Below are 22,211 nucleotides of genomic sequence, written 5' to 3' on the forward strand. Positions count from 1 at the left end.
GCGCCACACACGTTCGTTCTGGTTTGGCTCATGCATTGATAACAGCACAGCGTCATACGGATGCGTCGTTCGATTACTCATTTACCTTTCGGCTAGCATTTGTCCGGGGCGCAATACCTAAACAGCAATCTGTTATCAGCACCTGACTCTTTGTACAATTGTATCGAAACGCCAGCCCTCGGTATTGTATTGCACTTGTGTGATGGTATCGTTTGTTGATATTAGCACACACACTTTACTATTCCATAACAGAGGTGCAGATAAGGTGTAACACTACCCCTCTGGCAAATTCTGTGACCAGTGGAAAAGTGTCCCATTCAGAAATTGGCACTCGCCAATGATACATCGCTTGGAAGGTTTGAAATTTAGGGTAGAAATGTGACTTGAGTTTGAAATCTGTAACACCAACTCCGTGCACTGTGCCATATTATAAACGAATTAGTTACACGCGAAATGTATCTAAAGTCATTAGTAGTTAGTTTAGTTTTAAGTTCGTTTGTGGTAATCGACTCTGCTGCGGCTGACCACGAGGGAGCGGTGGCTAAGGTTTGCCCAAAACTGTGCACATGTGATATAGTCGAAGGACTAAAACGTGCAGATTGCAGGTAAATTTGTGAAACTATCAATTTTAATTTCACAATCCTCAAATTCAGCTCTGTAGAATTGCTACCAAAGCTCTTATCAGGTTTAGAAAATGATAAAAACAATACTCACTTTCAGCCATGAGAACCTTATCAACCCATACACGGACGTTCCGACCGGTGTGGAAATACTTGACTTGAGTATAAACAAGATATCAGCAATTGAAGACGGTGATTTCAAGGTAAGAATTCGGAGAAATTCCAGTTGCGGCTTTCTAATGTTTTCTTGCAGGACTACACCAACCTGGTGAAGCTGTTCCTCTCCGAGAACTCAATCCAATCGATTTCGCTGAACGCTTTCTCAACGATGACAAACCTGGAGATTCTGGACCTGTCCCACAATCGACTGCAACGGCTGCACGAAAATATGTTCGAGTACAACGAAAAGCTCGTAGATCTCAACCTTTCGAATAATAACTTCATGACTCTGTATAATCAACCTTTGCTGATCAGTTCATCCATCATGGTAAGGAGTTCAAGACTACAATTTCGATTCAAATTTCTAGCCAGAGTTCCACTTGTAGCACCTCGATCTCAGCGATTGCAAAATTCCCCAACTCTACGAACGAACCTTTGCCGGGATGCCCGCGTTACGTACGCTGGAACTCACCAACAATGTGATGATCACGCTGGCCAAGGAACCGCTGAGTCAGCTGAAGAACCTGCGCGTGCTGAACCTACTCGACAACCAGTGGAACTGCGATAGTGAATCCGTACGAGCAACCGTCTACTGGCTGCGGAAGCGAGTTCCCTCCCTCCAAATTGAGCAGTGCTGTAAGATTCGTTTGAATCATTTCAAGTTTATAACCTCATGCAAACCTCCATGTTTCAGTTCTAACTCCCTTCAAGTCCAAGGCCATGTTCGAGAAAATGGAACTCGATCCTCGCCAGCAGGTGCCGCGCCAGGAAGTCTCCATCGACCAGGTTTGGGGTGGTAGCTCGACGACCGAAAAGTACTGGAACTCGCTGCAGGACAAGACCTGCTCGTACAATGACGCTCAGCGCGATCCGGAACGCAAGCAGACCTGCGAGGACTTTATCGAGTGCCAGAAACGGTTCAGCGAACTCTACCACGCGTTCCTGGCCAAGGTTGACCAGCAAGGACAGGCGAACAAGTTCAATCACCAGCTGGCCGTAACTCTGCTGACCTGTGGTGTTTTCATCGGAGTTCTGTTCGGTTCATTCTTCACGTATTCCCTTCTGTATCTGGCCAAAAAGTGTCGCAAATCCGACGATGAGCGACCTCCTTCAGCTACCATGCGCCAGCTGAGGCGTGAGTTTCGCGAGCGAAACAACTTTGAACGTAATTTCAACGAAGATCCGCCCAAGACCAACACCACTCTAACCCAAAACATTCTTCCAGATTCCCGCCTCAACGAGTCCCCACCCCCGGACCAACTCAGCCGAAGAACCACCACCAACCTCACCCCCCAAGAACTGTCCCAAATCTACCGCAACCACGAGCACACCCGCCAATTCCTCGTCGATCTCTTCTCCAAGCGTCAACCCCGCTACGTCCGCAACAACTCCCAGCTCGCAAACCTCCAAAACCGCTACCTCCCCCCCACACCCACCCGAAACGAACCCGGCTCGCCCGTAGCCCGCACCAGCTCCAGCTTCATCTGGCAGTCCGCACCGAACAACCGATCCAACGAAGAACTCGAGCGAATGCTCACAGCAGCCGCCGGCAGTCACCAGTCGTCGAACCTGTCCGTCTGGAACAACTACTACGGCATCGATGAACCGCAGGCGGCACCGCGGTCCGCGTCGGAACCAGCCGCCCTGTACGAGGTGGTACCCATCGGAACGTCCACGACGCCGCCCCCCGTGCTGCAGCGGAGCATTTCGATGAGGCGCGAAACGCCACCGCCGCCGTACGTGGACTGTGCCAGGTCCATCGGGGCGACGACGGTGGAAACGGTGGATGGCGTGGCGGCTCCAGGGAGCGAGTCCTAGCGCGAGAGTGGGGTTCGTCGCTGGCGGTTAGGAGTGAAGTCGTACAGTGTTTAACATTTGTTATGTATTTTAAATTATTGTGGCATAAATTATTTTTCAATACACCAAAACATTTTACCATTCAAAAAGTGTTTTATTGATTGTGTGTGATTTTACTATTAAAACGGACGCTGTTCGTAAACCTGTATCTTGAACCCTTTCCTTTGGAGTTGCGTACTGACCCTAACTCTCGATCGCAAGAGTTTTTTTCTTCTTAGATATGGGGCAATCCTAGAGTTTTTTAAAGGTCCACTAAACCAAATTTTGTTTTGCTCTCTGGATGTTTTTGAATACTCCTGGCGGTTTCAAACACACCCAAAACGCGAAAAAAGTGAAAAGGTTGTTTAGGCTATCACAACAAATATTTTTCAAAGTTCAAATCCCTGCCTGAACCAACACAATAATTGGTGATTGTTTCCCTTTTGGAGGCGATAGCTTAGTAAAGGGAAGGTAGTATATCAGCTAGTGACCAACGATTTAATTGCATTTTAGAAAACTGGTTGGAATATTTTATAGATATGAACAACCTTAATTTATTAACTGGTGATTATAATATTAATTGGCTTGATGAGCATAATTCTGTTCACTTAAGCGTCTTACAGAATTAATTAATTTAAAATCTCCGGATTACCTTTTAAAAATCAAATCCTGGAAACACTAGACACCATCAGCTTTTTGCGATCTAATGAAAAAGTACGTCAATTTTAGAACATCAACTGCGGAACTCGAAGACAAATCGAGAATATTGACGAATACTTTAAAAAATTGCACAGAGTACCTAACTACATACATAGGAAAGATTCCAACAGTTGGTATAGCAGTGAACTTATGTAATTGTAACAAAAAAAAGATTAACTTTACATAAAATTCTGCAGAACAAATAATCCATTAGAATAATTACACAGTTTTTAGAAACAAGTCTAGAGTTTTCTTTTTTTTTTTTTGAATAGGTCCTATAAACATATGAAACACAATAGTTTATAGGACCTATTTAAACAAAATGTTTAAAAACAACCAGGAGTACTCACATTCAAAACAATATTGAATTAAATAAAAATAACAGTATAGAACTTTGGAAAATATTGAAAAAAAAAATATGAAATCGAAAGAAGAACTATTCTTGATATTGAAGAATGTTCCGAAAATGTAATTGCCAGTCAATTTAATAAATATTTTATTAAGACTCAATTAAGAGCGTAGTTGAAATAAACGAAAGCATAAATACTTATAACTGACGAACCTTTTGAAATTAGGAATATGAGGAAAAGAAACTGCAAATTAAATTTTTGAAAAAGTTATTTTTTGCGTTTCTCTTTGTTTTGTCGTCCGTGTTTGTCGCGGGTGATCATGAACGGCCATGATCGACGACGACCAACTTTTTTAAAAAACTTTTATTGGTAAAATCGCTATAACTCGTGATGTTTATAAGCAAACTTCTTGTGTTTATATATCAAAATTTTTGTAATTGTCTGCTCTACAACTTTGTAGAACATTGTTACACTCTAAAAAATAACCCTGCAAAGTTAGAAAAACACAAAATTTTAAAATGAAAAAAAATGTTCTAAATGAAAAAATTACCCTTCTGGGTCAATGTAGATTCGAAAAGTACATCCAATTTCCCATAAAAAATCATGTTCCAAAATTTTTTACTGTTGAGTAACGGAAAATGCCAGAGTTTTAAAAACTTTTTTAGTGTTTTTTCGATGAAAAATACGTTTTTTTCGGAATTCTGAGTACGCTATCAAATCGGGCGTCTAATTTTCATAAAAGTCCCTTTGACACCGAATTTCTATCTCATCACCGTTTCAGGCTGCAAATTATTGAAAAACACCTCTTGTTTCGCATGTTCAAAAAATGAAGGGGTCGTACCGCCCCTCCGTCACGAGATATCAAAAAAACCGAGGGGATTCGTGATCAGGGACAAAAGTTACCCCTTAGGACAAAGTTTCACGCAAATCGACAACCCACCTCTTGCAATTTGAAGCATCCAATTTCGTCCACTACAGCCCGATTACGAGTCCCTAGACTGAAATTAAAAATTTTCACTTTTCGTGCTGAGAATTTCTATGCCGTCCTGGGTCAAAATGTTTTGCTTGGGGTATTTACTCTTACAACATAAAATCTCAATTTTATAAAAATAGTTGTTTATAAACTAATGTTTTGATAAGTTTTACTTAAAAAACTAAATTTAAACCAATTTTTAATATAAACTAACTAAATAAAATTATCAGAAACTGGCTAGAAGTACTAGTATTTGACACAGAAACAACATTTCATAAATGAATTCACTTAAATCGATCAGATTTCGTACTTTTATTAGGGTTACGGACAATTATTTGAACTCTTTTTTTTTTACTTTTTTCAGTAAACTATTTTTGTATTTTTGAAGAAAAAGTTTTTTGCAAATCCAATGACAGTGTCTTAAAGAGGACATTCTGCCGCGTCGATGTATAAAACATGGTACTTTAGTCGAATTTTATGTACTTTCATATCACAAACATTTTCCGTACGGAGGAGTACGCACAAATATTTGACTCACTGTATGTGTGGGACAAACTTTTGCATATGATACATTAGGGTGTAATATCAAAATCGATTTTCCAGCACAGCATTATTTTAGTTCCTTTTGGGGTCCTAAACAACTCCCCAAAGTTTGGGAACGATTGGTTTAGTCCTCACTTTGCGCAAAGCGATTCAATTTTCCATACAAATTTGCATGGGAAAAATCATTTTTTAGAATTTTGATATTTAAAAAATCCAAGTTTCACGCTATACTAAAACCGGATTCATATTCGGATGCTCTGGAATGTGCTCTACAACTTTCCCGAAGAGAGTATGGTGCTAACTTGCTCCTATAAAAAGATATAGCGTGTTCAAAACTCGTCTAAAACGTGTTTTTTGATCGAAAATCACGTTTTAGACGAGTTTTGAGGACGCTATATCTTTTTATAGGAGCAAGTTAGCACCATACTCTCTTCGGGAAAGTTGTAGAGCACATTCCAGAGCATCCGAATATGAATCCGGTTTTGATATAGCGTGAAACGTGGATTTTATAAATTTCAAAATTCAAAAAAATGATTTTCCCATACAAATTTGTATGGAAAGTTGGATTGCTTTGCGCAAAGTGAGGACTAAACCAATCGTTCCCAAACTTTGGGGAGTTGTTAAGGACCCTATAAGGAACCAAAAAGTTGCTGTGCTAGCCAAATTTGGACAACTTTATTTTTTTCCATACAACCATATTACACCCTAATGCTACATGTATGCAAACATGGGCAGTATATGCACATCATTTTTTTTTTTGTTTTTTTTTTTTGTTGTCACTTTTTCCAAAGTTATCAACATAAGCGTTCATGTTGATAATATTGTATCAAAAAAAAGTGGTTTTCAGCATTTTTTTTTGTCAAAAATATGATTTTCTAAAATCAAATTGTTGACAATTCTTGTATAAATTAAAAATAGATTTTTTTTTCAATGTAAAACTACATACAAAAAGCACTCATTAAAAATTTAAAAATCACTCATTAAACACTTAAAAATCACTCAGTAATTTAAAAAAATATTAAAAAGCCTTGCATAAATGACAAAGAGTTCACAATATTCATATTTCAATTGTTATCCCATTTTTTTTATCAAACAACTTTTAAATATGGTAAAAAAAACATTCTTAAAAAAACAATGAACTGAAAAATCGCGTAGAAAATATTCGCAATTCGCAATTCGCAATTTTCAGTGTAAGAACGGGCCTTGACCGATCTTATGCACTAGGTTCCCGACGAACACGCACTGCCCTTACACCTACATCTCACCCTTGCTCTGAGTCAGTACGAGCAGCACGCTAGAACACGCTTTGAGTGTTCGTGCCAGGCATGCACACCTTCTTTTCCGGTTACGCATTTTAACTCGGCCGGGGGTGGTACATTACGTAGGGTTTGATGTAAGTATAAGCGCCTAACCATTTAAAGTGTGCCTATCAACATTCATTAAAGCAAAAACTGTTTTATTTTTAGTTTGAATTCAAAAACTAGTTGTAATTTACTGTGTATTGTTTTCTCCTGAAATCTTTCCTAGTGTTGAGTCGTGTTTATCTGTTGCTATTTCTTCTGTCGCGGTGTTTTGTTACAATTGTTTGGACCTAAGTATGTTATTCAAAAGTTTACCAAAAGTACAATAGTAGTATTTGTGTTAACCCTTCAATCATTCCATTAATTGAGTAAGGGCTCGAACCTCACTTGTTAGAAAACAATAGACAGTAAAGGAGAATATACTTTATAAAGAAGCAATAGTAAGAAAATCATAATTGTATGTTAAAAAATAAAAAAATAAGCTTGATGTAGTAGATGTAGAAATAGGCAATAGTTAATAAATAGAGATAACAAACAAGCTTAGATTATTGTTATGATGGGCAGGATAAAAAATTATTCAAATAAATAAATAAAGAAGTAAATCAACAAAGGATAGGCAAGTGATAAATAGACTTGGTATCACTAGTACATTAGGGGAAGGTTTATTTTAAAGAAAACACACAGTTTGTTAAAGCAGCATTATTTGCAAAAAAAAAAAGAGTGACATGCATTGCGAGATACGAGAATCAAGAGTTAATAAAATCAAAACCAAATGGTAAACAGAAGAATTAGTGAAGAAGTACGAATCAGTAGAGCAAAATAAAAACAGGAGATAGATGGAAGCTGGAAATGGAAAGGTGAGAAACCCCGTTCTGCGACGTTCAGGTACATCCACAGCAGTTGACTCAACATACTGCGAATCAAAACAATACCGTCTACAATCACAAATAACTTCCCTTTCCCATATTGACGCGCCCCTTTCTTCTAGCCGTCTCGACTCTGACCCTCGCTGGTCAAAGGTTTACGATCCGTTTCCACAGGCCACCAGCTAGGTCATCATGAAAACCAAGCCAACGTGGAGGTAAGAAAATAGGACACTTGCAAGGAACCAGAGCTATACTGTCCTGATCAAGAATGATCTAACAGGACTATGGACGTAGTCAGTGACGCTCCTTCCAGGATGTTCCTCGCCAAAGCGTCAACTGAAGAGGTATTATCAGTATCATTCGCCCTTGGCCTGCGAAAATCGCGTAGAAAATATTATTATCAAATTTCATTTTTAATTTTGTGGATTTCTGCATTGAATACTAAAAACTATTGTTGATTTTATCATGTATATTGAACATTTTAATTTTATTTAAATGATTTCATAAGAATCTATGCTTTACTGCTCATTTTATGTGAAACAGACAAAAGCTTAAAAAAAACATTAATTACGTTTTTATTTTTCTAATCTACCGGAAAAAAAACGTGAATTTAATTCTAATATTCTTTTGATGCAACAAGAACTATATTATTAATGCCATTCTACTTATGTGTCAGCAATGCCTTTCTAAAAATATATAACATGACGGGTTTTCTTACAAAACCACCCTTTGATTGTAAATCTTCCGAAAATTTGTCAAAATCTTTTTTTTTTCAGCATTTCTTTTAAAGTACTTTACTAAACTTCATAATTTTCAATAGGGACTTATGGGACCCCAAGACGAATCGAATGAACCCAAAACGGTTAAAATTCGTTCAGCCAGTGCTTAGATTATCGAGTGCATATTTTTGGTGCACACACACGCATTTACTCAGAATTTGAGTCGATATACAGAGTTTTTCTTTAATAGGACCTAACTCTAGATATGTATACGTAAAGGTGGGTCTAGGAGGTGAAATGAACTAGTTCATTTTTCGAGTGATTTTACAGCCTTTCCTTAGTAAGGTGAGGAAGGCAAAACCTTAAATTTGTATGTTAAGAGCTCAAAACAAATTGAATGCTACTGTATAGAAAATTGCACAAGCTTAAAAAATATTTTCCAAGCAAGTATGCTTGGAATTCCCAACATTCCCAAACTTGTTGTCAAGACATTACAAACTTACGACCTTTCCCGTTTTTGACGAGTTCCCGATTACTATTAATCTACTATAACACAAATTTAATAATTTTGATAGTATCTTATGTGACGCCAAGTAGGGTTGTGCAATGAGTAATTATTCGGTGAGGATTTCTCTCATATGGGAAAAAACGCATAAAACGTATATGTCGCAATTATCCAGAAATGTTTTTTATTCATCAATATTTTTACGCAGTATAAAATCTACAATTCACCTGAAGTTTTGTTTGTTGTTCTCGATTCGATTCATTTCTCCTCTCATGATCTGTTCAATCCGATACTGTGTAATGACTACATCGACTAAATATGTAATTACAAACCATACGCTAATGCTACCAATAATAAAAACGTGAAAACAAAAAAGAAGATGGCCATACAAAAGCTAACAAGGTCGATTGAGGTGCTGCCGCCGTCGTCGCCGTCGCCACCGCCGCCTAGAACGTCAACTTCAGCTTCAGCGTCTTGTAGATGAAGGTCAGAATGTCGGTCGATTCCTCGATCTTCTTCGCCGTCGGTTTGCCCATTCCGTGGCCAGCCTTGCTATACACGCGCAGCAGCAGCGGGTTCTTCTGGTACTTGGAGTCACGCACGGCGTGGTGTAACGCCGCCATAAACTTGAGCGAGTGCAGCGGACTGACGCGATCGTCGTGATCCGCCGTCAGAACCAGCGTCGCCGGGTACTGCTCCCGCTCGGAGCTGGGCGTGTGCACGTTGTGCAGGGGCGAGTACCGCAGCAGGTTCTCAAAGTGTTCCTTCTCGGTGATGTCACCGTAGTCCGACACCCAGGCGCGTCCGATCGTGAACTTGTGGAAGCGCAGCATGTCCATCACGCTGTGGAAGAGGGAAAGGTTGAACTCACTCTCAGTTACCGAAGGCCGTTGAAGGAATTTGAGGGGGAACCTACCCGACGTGGGCTACGGCCGCTCCGAACAGATCCGGTCGCTGGTTGATGCATGCTCCCACCAGCAGACCCCCGTTCGAACCGCCCTGGATGACGATCTGATCGTGGCTGGTGTAGCCACTCTCGACCAAATACTGCGCCGCGTACTGGAAGTCGTCAAACACGTTCTGCTTCTTCAGCAGCCGTCCAGCGTTGTGCCACCGTTCGCCGTACTCGCTGGGAAGATATTGGTATGATAAAGGTTAGGATATTGCACATTTGAATAGCTAACAAACGAATAACGACTTACCCACCACCGCGGATGTTCGGGTAGGCCAAAATACCATCAAACGAGTCGATAAATACCAGTCCGGTAATACTGAAGGATGGCTGGATGCAGATGTTGAATCCTCCGTAACCGTACAAAAGGCACGGTTTTTTCTCTTGCTAAAAAAAGTGATCCTATTATTCATTCTGTTTGCAAACATAATTTCTAAACAAATATTATAAAGAATGGATAAAGTTAAATCAAAATTAAGATTAATATTTCAAACATTCAATATTACGCCCTTTTGAAATGCAAGCCTTGATTCACAAAAATTGAAAATATTGTTTTTGAAAAGATCGGACGAATGAGTCATTTTTTAACATTGAAAATCGGACCATTAGTTGATGAGCAGGGTGACCACTAAAATCCCATTTTCAAATTCCCGACTTTTTCACGACTTTTCCTGAACCAGAAAATAACAGGCATTTCGTACGTAAATAATGATTAAAAATCATTTTTAAAAAAGGTAAAATCAAGCAAATTTTAATTATATTTACAAAATCCAAATATGACAATCAAAGTCAAAAATAGAAACTGAACATTACACTTCTTTAGAAAAAATACTTCAAAAAAGGATTATTATTTTGATCTAGAGTAAAAACAAAATAGCTAAAAAATGAACAACACACATTATTTCAACGTTTATTTTGAAATTTTACAAACATAAAGTTTTTAACTCGTAACTCGTTTGTAACTAGAAATGAAGAAGGATTAACTTTGATTTGATAAACTTATTCAAAAATAAATAAAAATAATTTGATTCATAAAAATTATTAAGAAATCTCTGTGAAATACATGTAATCAAAATCATCCAATATTTATTAGGATAATTAGTTCCTCAAACAGCCTCCTTTTCAAATAACGGAAAAAAAACCTTACATTAAAAGTCAAGTGCTAAAGACGAATAAATTATTGAATGAAATCATTTTTTTTTTTGATTATATTGCAATTTTTTAAGTTAGAAAATAATTTCCAAACAAGTATTCATGGGTTTCCCGACTTTTTGACCAGAAATCACAAATTCCCGACTATTTCCCGATTTTTTTGCGGATTTTGGCAACTTTTTCCCGACTTGATTGGCCACCCTGTCAGGGTGACCAATAAAATCCCATTTTCATATTCCCGACTTTTCCAGACACTCAAATAATATGTATTTCTTATCTAAAGAATGATTTCAAACAAAAACACTTACAAAAAAAGTCAATATCAACCATCAAAAAAACAAATTCTAAATAAACAAAAAAAAAACAATTGAAAATTTTCGTAAAAACAAAAACATAACAACAAATTCCTAAAAAAAAAATACTTTAATATGAAAGCACTAATTATTTTGATTCAGAGTGGAATTAGTCAGTCAATCAGTCTTTGAAAAATAACCGAAAGCTTAACAATACTTTCAATTTCAATGTTTATTTTTAATTTTGGATAACGTATAGTTTTTAATTCTTCATTTTAACTGGAAATGGCAAAAAGTTAAAGAACTGAATTAAAAATTTTATTCTTCATTCCATTTTATTTGCAATTATAGAACGTTGTAGGGGCAGGGGGGGCAGAATGGACCATGGGGGCAGAACGGGCCACCCTTGGTTTTGGGCTTTAGAATGGATTTAGACCAACTGTAAGGCAAGGGTCTTATAAAGGACGTCAAATAACATCACCATACCGAAAACGACGTTTGAATTCATTGTATTTTTCGAATTATGAGCAAAAATGTAAATTTATTGACAAAACCACGCAAATGTTGTTTATTTCGAGGTTCTTAAATAAGCTTTCTAAAAAGTTGGATTGCTTGAAAAAGTTTGCTCAATGCTTATAACGTTACTAGATACTACTACCAAGGTATACAAACAACAACGGAACCTTTAAATCATTTAGAGGCTTGGTGGTGGAAGTGTTAAATTAAAATCCACTTGGGGGCAGAATGGACTACCCTTTTCCTGCCTTATAAAAACAATCAAAAGTTAATTTTTTTTAGCTAAATGGATTATTTTACTCCTGGTAGCTTCACAAATCACGTTTAATGCAACAAAAGTTGATTTTTTAGTTGTTTCGACGCTTAGTTGTAAAAATAGCGTCTTTTTTCGACATATTAACACTATTTTCAAAAATCTTTGTTTTTTTAGGTTACTATTTTTATAAAAGTGATCAAATTTCATGGAAACTATAATGAAAAGGTCTCTCAAGTAATTTCTTATCACCCTTCAACGTTGTATTAGAATAAATGGCTTGTTTTCTAAGGTGGCCCATTCTGCCCCGCAGGGTGGTCCATTCTGCCTCGCACCCTGGAAATTTAGTCGAAAAAACTTTTTTTTTAAAGTGGCTCAAAAATAGTTTTAACTAAAAAAATTTTATCAACCAAGTATACAACATTGAAGGGAACATTCCAAAGCATAAGCCTACTACACTGGATTCATAAATTTTTATGTTTTTCTATGGTTTTTGGTGCACTTCCCTTAGGCGGTCCATTCTGCCCCCCCCCCCTGCCCCTAATAACCTTGGATGAAAACAAGCTGCTTATCCCACTCACACTAAACGTGAACTGACACTAGAGCATATAAGATAGACTTTTAAAGTTTACGTCCTTTTAGAAAGTTACTACAAACATCTTTTAATAAGGATCATGCTATTGGTGCAGTTAAAACGTTCGAATTTTATTCTTGTCCAACACGGGTGCTACTCCCAACGATGGAAGAAGTATTAATATTCATTGGTTTGTAATCAGATCAAGAGGTAATGATCAACAGAAGTATTTGGGAGCGTTTGTTATCAACTCACCTTGTCCGACTTCTTCTGCACGATAAACATCGGTACCCGCTCGCCGTCCTTGCTCTTGTAAAACACCTGCTCCACCTTGTACAGACTGTCGTCAAAGTCCTCGATCTTGACCTGGCGGAAGATCTTCGCCTCGGCACCCTCACCGGCAGCGAAATCGTAGTGGTAGATCACGCCGGGCGTCAGGAACGACACAAAGTGGTAGAAGATCTCCGAGTACTTCTTCTTGCCGCTGAAGCCCACCACGTTGCCGATCGCCAACGGGAACTTGGACAGGAAACGACCATCGTTGAGGCTGTGCACCTGCAGCACCGACTTGACGTCGTCGATGTACCCGAGCACGATTTTGTCCCCGTTGACGCAGCTGGACCAGTCCAGGACGTTCTTGGGGTCTTCCGCGATGAGGGTGGTCCACTTGTCGAGCGCCGGCTCGTCAAAGTCAATGTTGACCACGCGGTAGTTGGGCGCACCCTTGTTGGTGCGGAACGAGAAGATGCTGCCCTCGTTGGTAATGTACTGGAAGGGAGCGTTAGAGGTGTGACATTGTTGGTTGATTTGGTGTCTGACTTACATCGTAGTCGCTGTCGAACTCGGTGACAATCTTGGTAAAGTCCAGCTTGCCGGTGATGCCTCCCGCCTTTTCCAGGTTGCTAAAGTACAGCAGCATGTCCTTGCAGCCCTTCATGATGAACAGCATGAGGTACTTGCCGCAGTCCGAGACCTCCGGCATTCTGCAAAGACAGCAAACTTAGCAACGCAAACAACAAACAATAACCCCATCCAAACTCACAATCTCCACGAGGGCTCCTCGGGGAACTCCGCAATCAACACGTCCTTGTCCTGGGGCTCCCCAATGCGATGGTAATACAGCTTCTGGTTTTCGTTCGCGGCCGTCTCCGACCCGTCCGCCTTGCCCTCCACCACGGGATAGCGCGCGTAGAAGAAACCCTTGTTGTCCTTGGTCCAGGACGCCGTCACGAACTTGGTGTGCTCGATCGTCTCGGGGAAGTCCTCGCCCGTGTTCACGTCGCGCACCTTCAGCTTCGTCCAGTCCGACCCGCTCTGGCTCAGCCCGTACGCGAACAGGTTGCCGTCGTCGGAAAAGCGCGACCCAACCAGCGCGATCGTTCCGTCCTTGGACAGCGCGTTCGGATCCAGGAACACCTTCGGCTCGTCGTCCAGCGAGTTTTGCACGTACAGAACGCTGAATAAAAGAAAGCAACATCAGCAAATACAATCAGACCCCCAACAAACAACTCACTCCTGGTTCTGCAGGCCCGTGTTCATGAAGAAAAAGTACCGGCTGGCGTGCTTGAACGGGCACGAGTACTTCGGGTAGTTCCAGCGCTTGGTCAGCTTCGCGTTCAGCTTCTTCCACTCGTCGCAGCTCTCCAGGAACGGCTGCGCGATCTTGTTCTGCTGCTCGACGTACGCTTGCGTTTCCTCCGCGTCCGGATCCTCGAGCCAGCGGTACGGGTCGGCGATCTGCTGGCCGTGGATTTCATCTACGACCGAGTCGTCGCGGCGTGCCACCGGGTACTGGAAGGCGGCGGTGCCTGCTTCTTGTTGCGCTTCCGGCATCGCTAGGCGGCTGTACTTGGAGGGACGCGCGGTGAAGGTTTGAAGGTGCCCTGGAGAAGGAATGATTGATTACTAGGAGAATCGAATAGGTATCTAACTACAGTCATCCATGGAAATTAATGTGTAATCTGCTGAAATCAATCTAAAATGCATTCCCCTGCGTTTAGAATCATTTTTAGCAGAGGCGTCGCGTCCACCTGTTCAACCTGTTCATAGGACAGGTGATCATTTTGATATCTTCCTGAAGAAAGAATTAAAATATGTTCATCAAAATAATTGAACGAACACGTCAAACCGTCTTGGAATCATGGAACAGCCAAGCACATTCGTATCCATAGAGCTCTCAATGAAAATCTAACGCGCACTGAAAAATCTCCCAAGCAGCCGCCAACCTGTTCGGATTTCTCCATGCACGAGTTCCCATACAACGCATCCAAAAATACACAGAAATCCCCCCCTATTTGTACACGCTGGACGGTATGAATGTGGTAGTTCAGGGTGTGCATGAAAGATTTTGGACAGTCGACATAAAAGCGCGCGAGCCGAGACGCGAGCAGGGAGAGAACAAAATATGGAGCTTTCTCTCTGTCTTTGAACTTTGCTCTCCCCCTGCGCGTGTCTTGGCTCGCGCGCTTTTATGTCGACTGTCCAAAAGCTTTCATGCACACCCTGAACTAAAAGTCACCCTGAATTTAGAAAAGATTGTTAGCCGGGCGTCAATAATTAGAGTTTACGCGCGGTGATACGACCGCAAGATAATGGTCGCATGACAGCCGCATGACAACCGCAGAACAAATTTTTGGCTTTTGTCAAAGGTTGCCTTGAGTTTTCAGCTGACTTTTTGAAAAATATCCAAAACAAACCAGGTTGACAGCCAAATCAACGCAGAATTTCAGTTCAACTTGCTGATTTTTACACTGTGGTAGTTAGGCGGCAACATTCTCCTGTCACTCACAGCGATGGAGAAACGTGATTTTATCTCGCAATAGAGAATTTGCAGCAAAGCTAAAAGACACATGTCGCCACCTATGAACAAATAGCGTAAACCTATGATTTTTTGAAAAAATGAGTTTTTTCCTTTATAATCAACATTTTAACGAAACTTATGCCGGATTCGGATGACAATTTGGTGTACAACTTTCCAATATTTGTTTGATTTTTCTATGAGAAAACTGTAAATTAAGAAAAAGATAGTAATTTGGACTATTTGGCAAGAAAGTCTGTCAAAAATCAATAAAAATTGTTGAATATACGTTAACACATCTGTTATCAACTATATAACTGTTTATTTCATTGATATATACGGGGAAACTCATTTTTTCGTGTTCCAAAACATATTTTTTAAAGAAAAAGGTTACAAATTTTTGCGCGCCCAAAAATTGATGTTCATTATTTTAGAGCAAAAAATTTTTCTCGACTTTTGCGACCAGTTTCATTAAGATTGATGCAGAGAACCATGAGAAATAAGCGATTTTGTTCTTCAATCCAGCAGAAAGGAATACGATTTTTGGCAAGTAACCTCATTTTGGTGCCACCTACATTTGAAACACAGGTGCGCTGCAAAACCTCAATAAGCAATAGGGGCAGGGGGGGGCAGAATGGACCGCCTAAGAAAATGCACCAAAAACCATAGAAAAATATAAAAATTTATGAATCCAGTGTAGTAGGCTTATGCTTTGGAATGTTCCCTTCAATGTTATATAATTGGTTGATGAAATTTTTTTACTTAAAACTATTTTTGAGCCACTTTAAAAAAAAAGTTTTTTCGACTAACTTTCCAGGGTGCGGGGCAGAACGGACCACCCTGCGGGGCAGAATGGGCCACCTTAGAAAACAAGCCATTTCTTGTAATACAACGTAAAAGGGTGATAAGAAATTACTTGAGGGACCTTTCCATTATAGTTTCTATGAAATTTGATCACTTTTATAAAAAATGGTAACTTAAAAAACAAAGATTTTTGAAAATAGTGTAAATATGTCGAAAAAAGACACTATTTTTACAACTAAGCGGCGAAACAACTAAAAAATCAACTTTTGTTGCATTAAACATGGTTTGTGAACCTACCAGAAGCGACATAATCCATTTAATCAAAAATTCATAACTTTTGATTATTTTTATAAGGCAGGAAAAGGGTGGTCCATTCTGCCCCCAAGTGGATTTTAATTTAACACTTCCACCACCAAGCCTCTAAATGATTTTCAGGTTCCGTTGTTGTTTGTATACCTTGGTAGTAGTATCTAGTAACGTTATAAGCATTGAGCAAACTTTTTCAAACAATCCAACTTTTCAGAAAGCTTATTTAAAAACCTCCAAAAAAACAACATTTGCGTGGTTTTGTCAATAAATTAACATTTTTGCTCATAATTCGAAAAAGACAAAGAATTCAAACGTCGTTTTCGGTATGGTGATGCTATTTGACGTCCTTTATAAGACCCTTGCCTTACAGTTGGTCTAAATCCATTCTAAAGCCCAAAACCAAGGGTGGCCCGTTCTGCCCCCATGGTCCATTCTGCCCCCCCCTGCCCCTACTAATGAGATTTTAACAAAATCAATCATTTTTCAGTTGTAACAACTTTCAACTAAAAAGGTAAATTCTTTTTTATCTCTTAAAAAAACGAATAGTTGAGATTTTTTATCTATTTTCTTTTTTGATCATTTTTGATTCATTTTTTCGTTGCAGGCCACGAATAATATTCCAAAAGAGTGTATTTTATGAAAAATATTGATCTTTAAATTCGAAAGAAAAAAATCACTACATTGTTGTTATTGTAACACTACAATTAAGATCCATAATTTACGAGATATCATCAGTTAAAATTTATAAAAACCCAAATATACCCATTATAATAGCCATTCGACCATTTCAAGCAAAACAATGTAAATGGGCCAATGTGGATTTGTGAAAAGCAGGCTGTCCTGCACATGTCAGTGGATGTGTACATTTAACATGAGCAGGACAGTCTGCTTGTTTACAAATCCACATTGACCCAATTTTTTTTTTTTTTGAGAATTTATCACTTTTGCAGTTTCCGCTATTAAATCAACATTTTGAGATACCTACTTCAACAATGGAGAACTGGTTGCTCGCTTTTATTTGAGCTATTTATTAGTTTGGAACAGTCAAAAACACTTTATAAAAGCTGTAATTCATGATCAAAGTGCTGATAGGCCGATAATAGAAATAGATTGAGAAATGGTATATTTCCCCTAATACCTGCCCACATTTTTTTATTTGTTGTTAAATTTTATATTTCTTTTTTAGGATTTCTTAAATTTCTTAAATTCCCTAAATTTTCTAAATTTCTTGAATATCTGAAATTTCGTACATTTGTTAATTTTTTTTTAATTTTCTAAATTATTTTTTTTAACTTCTTCAAAAAATATTTTCTAAAATTTTCCTAAATTCTGATGTTCAGAACCGCATAACTCGTCAATACTTAGATATTTTGGAATTAAGGAACTAAGAAATTTTTGAGTTGTTTTCAAAGATGGTAGTTGTAAAAATCTTAAACAAAAAAATATAAAAAATACTGCAAAATACTTTATTTAAAAGCTTTCAAATTTCTTGAATATTAAAAAAAATCGTTCACATTTTTTTAGAATATGTTTAATGGTTTGTTCAAACATCGATAAAATCGGTGCCCGTCATCACTGTAGTTAAGAGATTTTCCTTACTAGAAGTCAGATTTTAAAATAAAAATTGAAAAACTAAATTGCAAAATATGTTGAAAAGGTACAAATGAGCAATTCTCTACCAAAACCGGAAATAGATTTTATTTGTATTTTTTGATTTGTCTCAAACTTTGTGGGGGCCTTCCCTATGACCTAATAAGCTATTTTGCGTCATTGATTCACCCATACAAGTCTCCATACAATTTTGGCTGCTGTCCATACAAAAATGGTATGTAAATATTCAAACAGCTGTAACTTTTGAGTGAATTTTTTGATCAAAAAAAAAAATAGGTACACGGAAAAAAAAATTTGCAGATTTTTTTTATCAACTTTTTTTTTCACTAAAACTCAATTTCCCAAAATATGTATTTTTTGATTTTCGAGATTTTTTGATATGTTTTAGGGGACAAAAATCCGCAACTTTTGAGCCATAGAGAAACATTGTCAAAAAATCTACCGCCGAGTTATGAATTTTTGAAAAAATAGTGACATTATTTTTTAATGCAAAATTGAATTTGTAATCGAAAAGTACTTTACAGATTTTTTGATAAAGGGCTCCGTTTTAAAGATAAAGCCACCGAAAGTTTGATTTTAGCGAAATATTTGCAGTTTTTCAATTTTTAAAAATAGTGACCATGAGTGACCATTTCTAAAAATATTTTTTTTTTTTGAAAACTTCAGAAAATTTGCTATCAAATTGTCTAAGAGACATTGAAGATTGGACCTCGGGTTGCTGAGATAGAGCCGTTTTAAGAAAAAGAAACACGAAAATTGAAATTTTCTTAGTTTCACCAAAACAACCCACCATTTTCTAATGACCATATCTCAGCAATTAATGGTCCGATTTTCAATGTTATGAAACATTCATGAAATTTTCCAATCCGAATTTTCCGAATAATTTGAAAATTTTAAAATCAAGACTAGCATTTTAAATGGGCGTAATATTCAATGTTTGTATTTCGATTATTCAAAGTCCCAATCTATAGGAACAGTTGATTATTATTTTTTTCAAAATTATAAAAAATGTGATCAGAAAATTTCCTTTGTCACGCTTTTTGTCGTTGAATGCTAATATTAACAATTTCTGTGAATTGTTGTGTTACTATCACATATCTTATCAGCACTTTGGCATTCAACTGCAACTTTTAAGAGATGTTATCAACTGAAATTGAGTAATAAATAGTTCAGTCGGAAGGAAACAAGCAATCTTCTATATATTTTTTTGCAATTTAAATTATGAAAAACGGCAAATTGAATGAAAATAAAACCGAAGCCTAAACATGCCAAATATGCATGAATATCTCCTAAATTTCCAGTTCTATCAAAGAATTGATTTTTTACACCTTGAAATGCTGGAATCGTGCCTAGAATTCTGCCCAACGGGACTCTCGACCTAGCGACCTAGTTTCGCCTCTCGCTCTTCGCGCACTGCTTCTCCGCCACGATCGAAAGTGTGTGTAATAAAATAAAGAACCCGTTGCCATAACCCACCGAGCTTTTCGATCAAAACAAATCAATTGTACCGGAATTTAGTTCCAATCAGGCAGCGAAAACGACTGCCAAAATTCCGTACAAATTAAGTTACTCACTTTGCGGGGACGGCTTGGGCGGTCGTTGGAGCAGGAGCGGTTCCCGGAGTGGAGCGGCGAGAAATTTGTGCAGCTGGCGGAGACTTTTCATGCAATTCACTGTGTCTGGAGCCGGGCCACTTTCTGGCAATAAATTTCCCCTGTTTACCGGAGTGACTTTCAATTATCTCGACAGATAAGCAAACGGGACGACAGCGGTGATGTGCGGAATGCGACTCTGTGCCTTTTTTTAGCGATTTTTGCCCACAAATTTGTCGCGAAATTTTGTTCACGAGAAAATGAAACTGAAGCGGTCGACGACGGCGGCGTTTGATGGCTGCTGCAGCTCAAGGCGAGTACCTTAGGTAGAAAGCCATGGCTGCAGCTTTCGAGTTTGACAGATGAGTGCCGCGCGGGTGACGTTTCAGAGGGAAGATGAAGCCCGCCGACGGTAGGGTGACCCAAAAACCCAAAAAATTAAATTCTTAAATTCTTAAATTCTCAAATTCTTAAATTCCTAAATTCTTTAATTCTTAAATTCTTAAATTCTTAAATTCTTAAATTCTTGAATTCTTAAATTCTTAAATTCTTAAATTCTTAAATTCTTAAATTCTTAAATTCTTAAATTCTTAAATTCTTAAATTCTTAAATTCTTAAATTCTTAAATTCTTAAATTCTTAAATTCTTAAATTCTTAAATTCTTAAATTCTTAAATTCTTAAATTCTTAAATTCTTAAATTCTTAAATTCTTAAATTCTTAAATTCTTAAATTCTTAAATTCTTAATTTCTTAATTTCTTAAATTCTTAAATTCTTAAATTCTTAAATTCTTAAATTCTTAAATTCTTAAATTCTTAAATTCTTAATTTCTTAAATTCTTAAATTCTTAAATTCTTAAATTCTTAAATTCTTAAATTTCAAAATTCTTAAAAAAAAATGAATGCCTGTTTTGAAATTTTAGTATTCTGAAATTCAAAAAAAAGTGAGCGTATAGAACCCAACAAGCCCGCCTTTTTATATCGTTTTGTTATCGGCGCGGCGCCGGCACGACAGCAAAACGATAAGTTTTGCTCAAAGGTTTCGTCAGTGCGATTCCAGCACAAAACAAAAATCAGCGCAAATTTTTCCAACTTTCGACTGAATTTCGCTCAAAATGTGCAATTTTTAGCTGCCATCACTAGAGAGGTCATTCCATTAAAAACAAACCAAAGAACCTTCGCGATGAAGTGGTACGCGGCCGTTTTCGTGGGCGCCCTGGTGCGCTATCTGCTGATGAGTTCGGAGTACTCCGGGTTGATCCGGGGCCGGGTCGAAGTGGCCACACCGCTCAACTCCTGGAAGCGGGGTTTGTTTGTTTGCTGGAGGGGGTTATTTAGAGTTTTTAATTGATTTGGGATTGCTTGCAGCTGTTGAGGGTGCGTACTTGTACGCGAACGGAACCAACCCGTACGACGGAGATTTGTACCACCAGAATCCGTTCATCCTGGTGTCGCTGTGGTATTTGATGCAGAAGGCGGCCGCGTACGTCGGCATGGTCTTTATCCAGCTGGAGATTGGAACGGCGTTTATGCTGAAGGCGGCGGCCACCGTGTTTATCCGGGAGCTGTACGAGAAGCAACGTCGCCGCCGGGACAGCTTCGCCAAGGACACTGAAGAGTTGCAGATTGATGCGGGGGATTTGGGGAATTTGCCGTATTACGTGGGCTTGGCGTACCTGTTCAATCCGTACTCGATTCTGAACTGCGTCGGTCAAACGACGACCGTGGCGAGTAATTATTTGCTGGCACTGTTCCTGGTCGGGACTGCCTACAGATCACGGATTGTGGCCGGAGTAGCGCTGGCCCTGGAAACTCAGATGAACATTTACCCGTGCGTTTTGATCGTGCCGGCAGCGCTGTTCATTGCGGAATCGACGCCCCGGAACAAGTGGCTCAGCATTGGGACAACTTGCGGGACGTTTTTAGGCGCTTTTCTGTGGTTCAATTACGCCGGATTTATCATTATGGGAGACTGGAGCTTCCTAGATGCCACTTACGGATTTATGTAGGTTTTCAAATCAATCTGTATGAATACCAGTTGATAAAACCCTCTAATTTACAGTCTCAACTGCCGCGACCTGCAGCCCAACATCGGTCTGTTCTGGTACTTCTTCACCGAAATGTTCGACCACTTCCGGACGCTCTTCCTCTACACATTCCAAATCAACGCCACGCTGCTCTACCTGTTCCCGCTGACCTTTAAGCTGCACAAGGAGCCCATCATGCTGATGACAATCCTGCTCGCCCTCGGCGTCGTCTTCCGGCCGTACCCGTGCGTCGGCGATGTCGCCATGTACCTGTCGCTGCTGCCCCTCTGGAAGTCCATCTCCAAGTGTACGACTGAGCGAATCAACCTCTTTCCGCCAAATTCAAACAGCTTATTCTTCTTCCAGTCATGGGCCACAACTTTATCGTGGGCGCCACCATGCTGGTCACGAGCATCCTCGGTCCGGCCGTGTGGTACCTGTGGATCTACGCCAACTCGGCCAACGCGAACTTTTACTTCGGCATGACGCTGGTCTACTGCACGGCGCAGATCTTCCTCGTCACGGATCTGTACTTTGCGTACATCAAGCGCGAGTTTTGCCTGCGCAACGGGATGCAGGTCACGATCGACGGGAAGGAGGCGCGGATTGCGCTGGAGTAAGGAACGGGCGTGGAGTGCGTTCCGGAAGAGTATTACATACCATTGAGCAGTGAGAACCAGAGAGGCATTTGTGCTTGTTTTGTGACATCCTTTTTTTTTATTTGTTTTAAGAGTAGAAATAAACTGATAAAAAAAAAAAAAT

At 39.1% G+C, this 22,211-nt stretch overlaps 3 protein-coding genes across 3 annotated transcripts; 2 read left to right on the forward strand and 1 right to left on the reverse strand.

Annotated features, from left to right (window-relative positions):
• Positions 1 to 205: 205 nt before the first annotated feature.
• Positions 206 to 2,698, forward strand: LOC6033192. Its single transcript, XM_038257246.1, has 6 exons — positions 206 to 605; positions 721 to 823; positions 874 to 1,107; positions 1,166 to 1,415; positions 1,474 to 1,944; positions 2,005 to 2,698. The coding sequence occupies exons 1-6, from the start codon at positions 454 to 456 to the stop codon at positions 2,595 to 2,597; spliced, it is 1,803 nt and encodes a 600-aa protein (XP_038113174.1). The 5' UTR covers positions 206 to 453; the 3' UTR covers positions 2,598 to 2,698.
• Positions 2,699 to 8,726: 6,028 nt separating this feature from the next.
• On the reverse strand, positions 8,727 to 19,742 carry LOC6033191 (prolyl endopeptidase). The gene is made up of 8 exons (XM_038254975.1): positions 19,407 to 19,742; positions 13,825 to 14,194; positions 13,354 to 13,767; positions 13,135 to 13,294; positions 12,567 to 13,079; positions 9,774 to 9,910; positions 9,488 to 9,700; positions 8,727 to 9,414 (listed from the first exon to the last, which is right to left on the reverse strand). Exons 1-8 carry the CDS (start codon positions 19,495 to 19,497, stop codon positions 9,018 to 9,020), a joined length of 2,295 nt encoding a protein of 764 aa, XP_038110903.1. The 5' UTR covers positions 19,498 to 19,742; the 3' UTR covers positions 8,727 to 9,017.
• Positions 19,743 to 20,442: 700 nt separating this feature from the next.
• On the forward strand, positions 20,443 to 22,211 carry LOC6033189 (phosphatidylinositol glycan anchor biosynthesis class U protein). The gene is made up of 4 exons (XM_001843617.2): positions 20,443 to 20,729; positions 20,791 to 21,427; positions 21,485 to 21,756; positions 21,816 to 22,211. The coding sequence occupies exons 1-4, from the start codon at positions 20,606 to 20,608 to the stop codon at positions 22,067 to 22,069; spliced, it is 1,287 nt and encodes a 428-aa protein (XP_001843669.2). The 5' UTR covers positions 20,443 to 20,605; the 3' UTR covers positions 22,070 to 22,211.

Source organism: Culex quinquefasciatus, chromosome 2, assembly GCF_015732765.1.
Source record: "Culex quinquefasciatus strain JHB chromosome 2, VPISU_Cqui_1.0_pri_paternal, whole genome shotgun sequence".
NCBI classification, from domain to species: domain Eukaryota; kingdom Metazoa; phylum Arthropoda; class Insecta; order Diptera; family Culicidae; genus Culex; species Culex quinquefasciatus.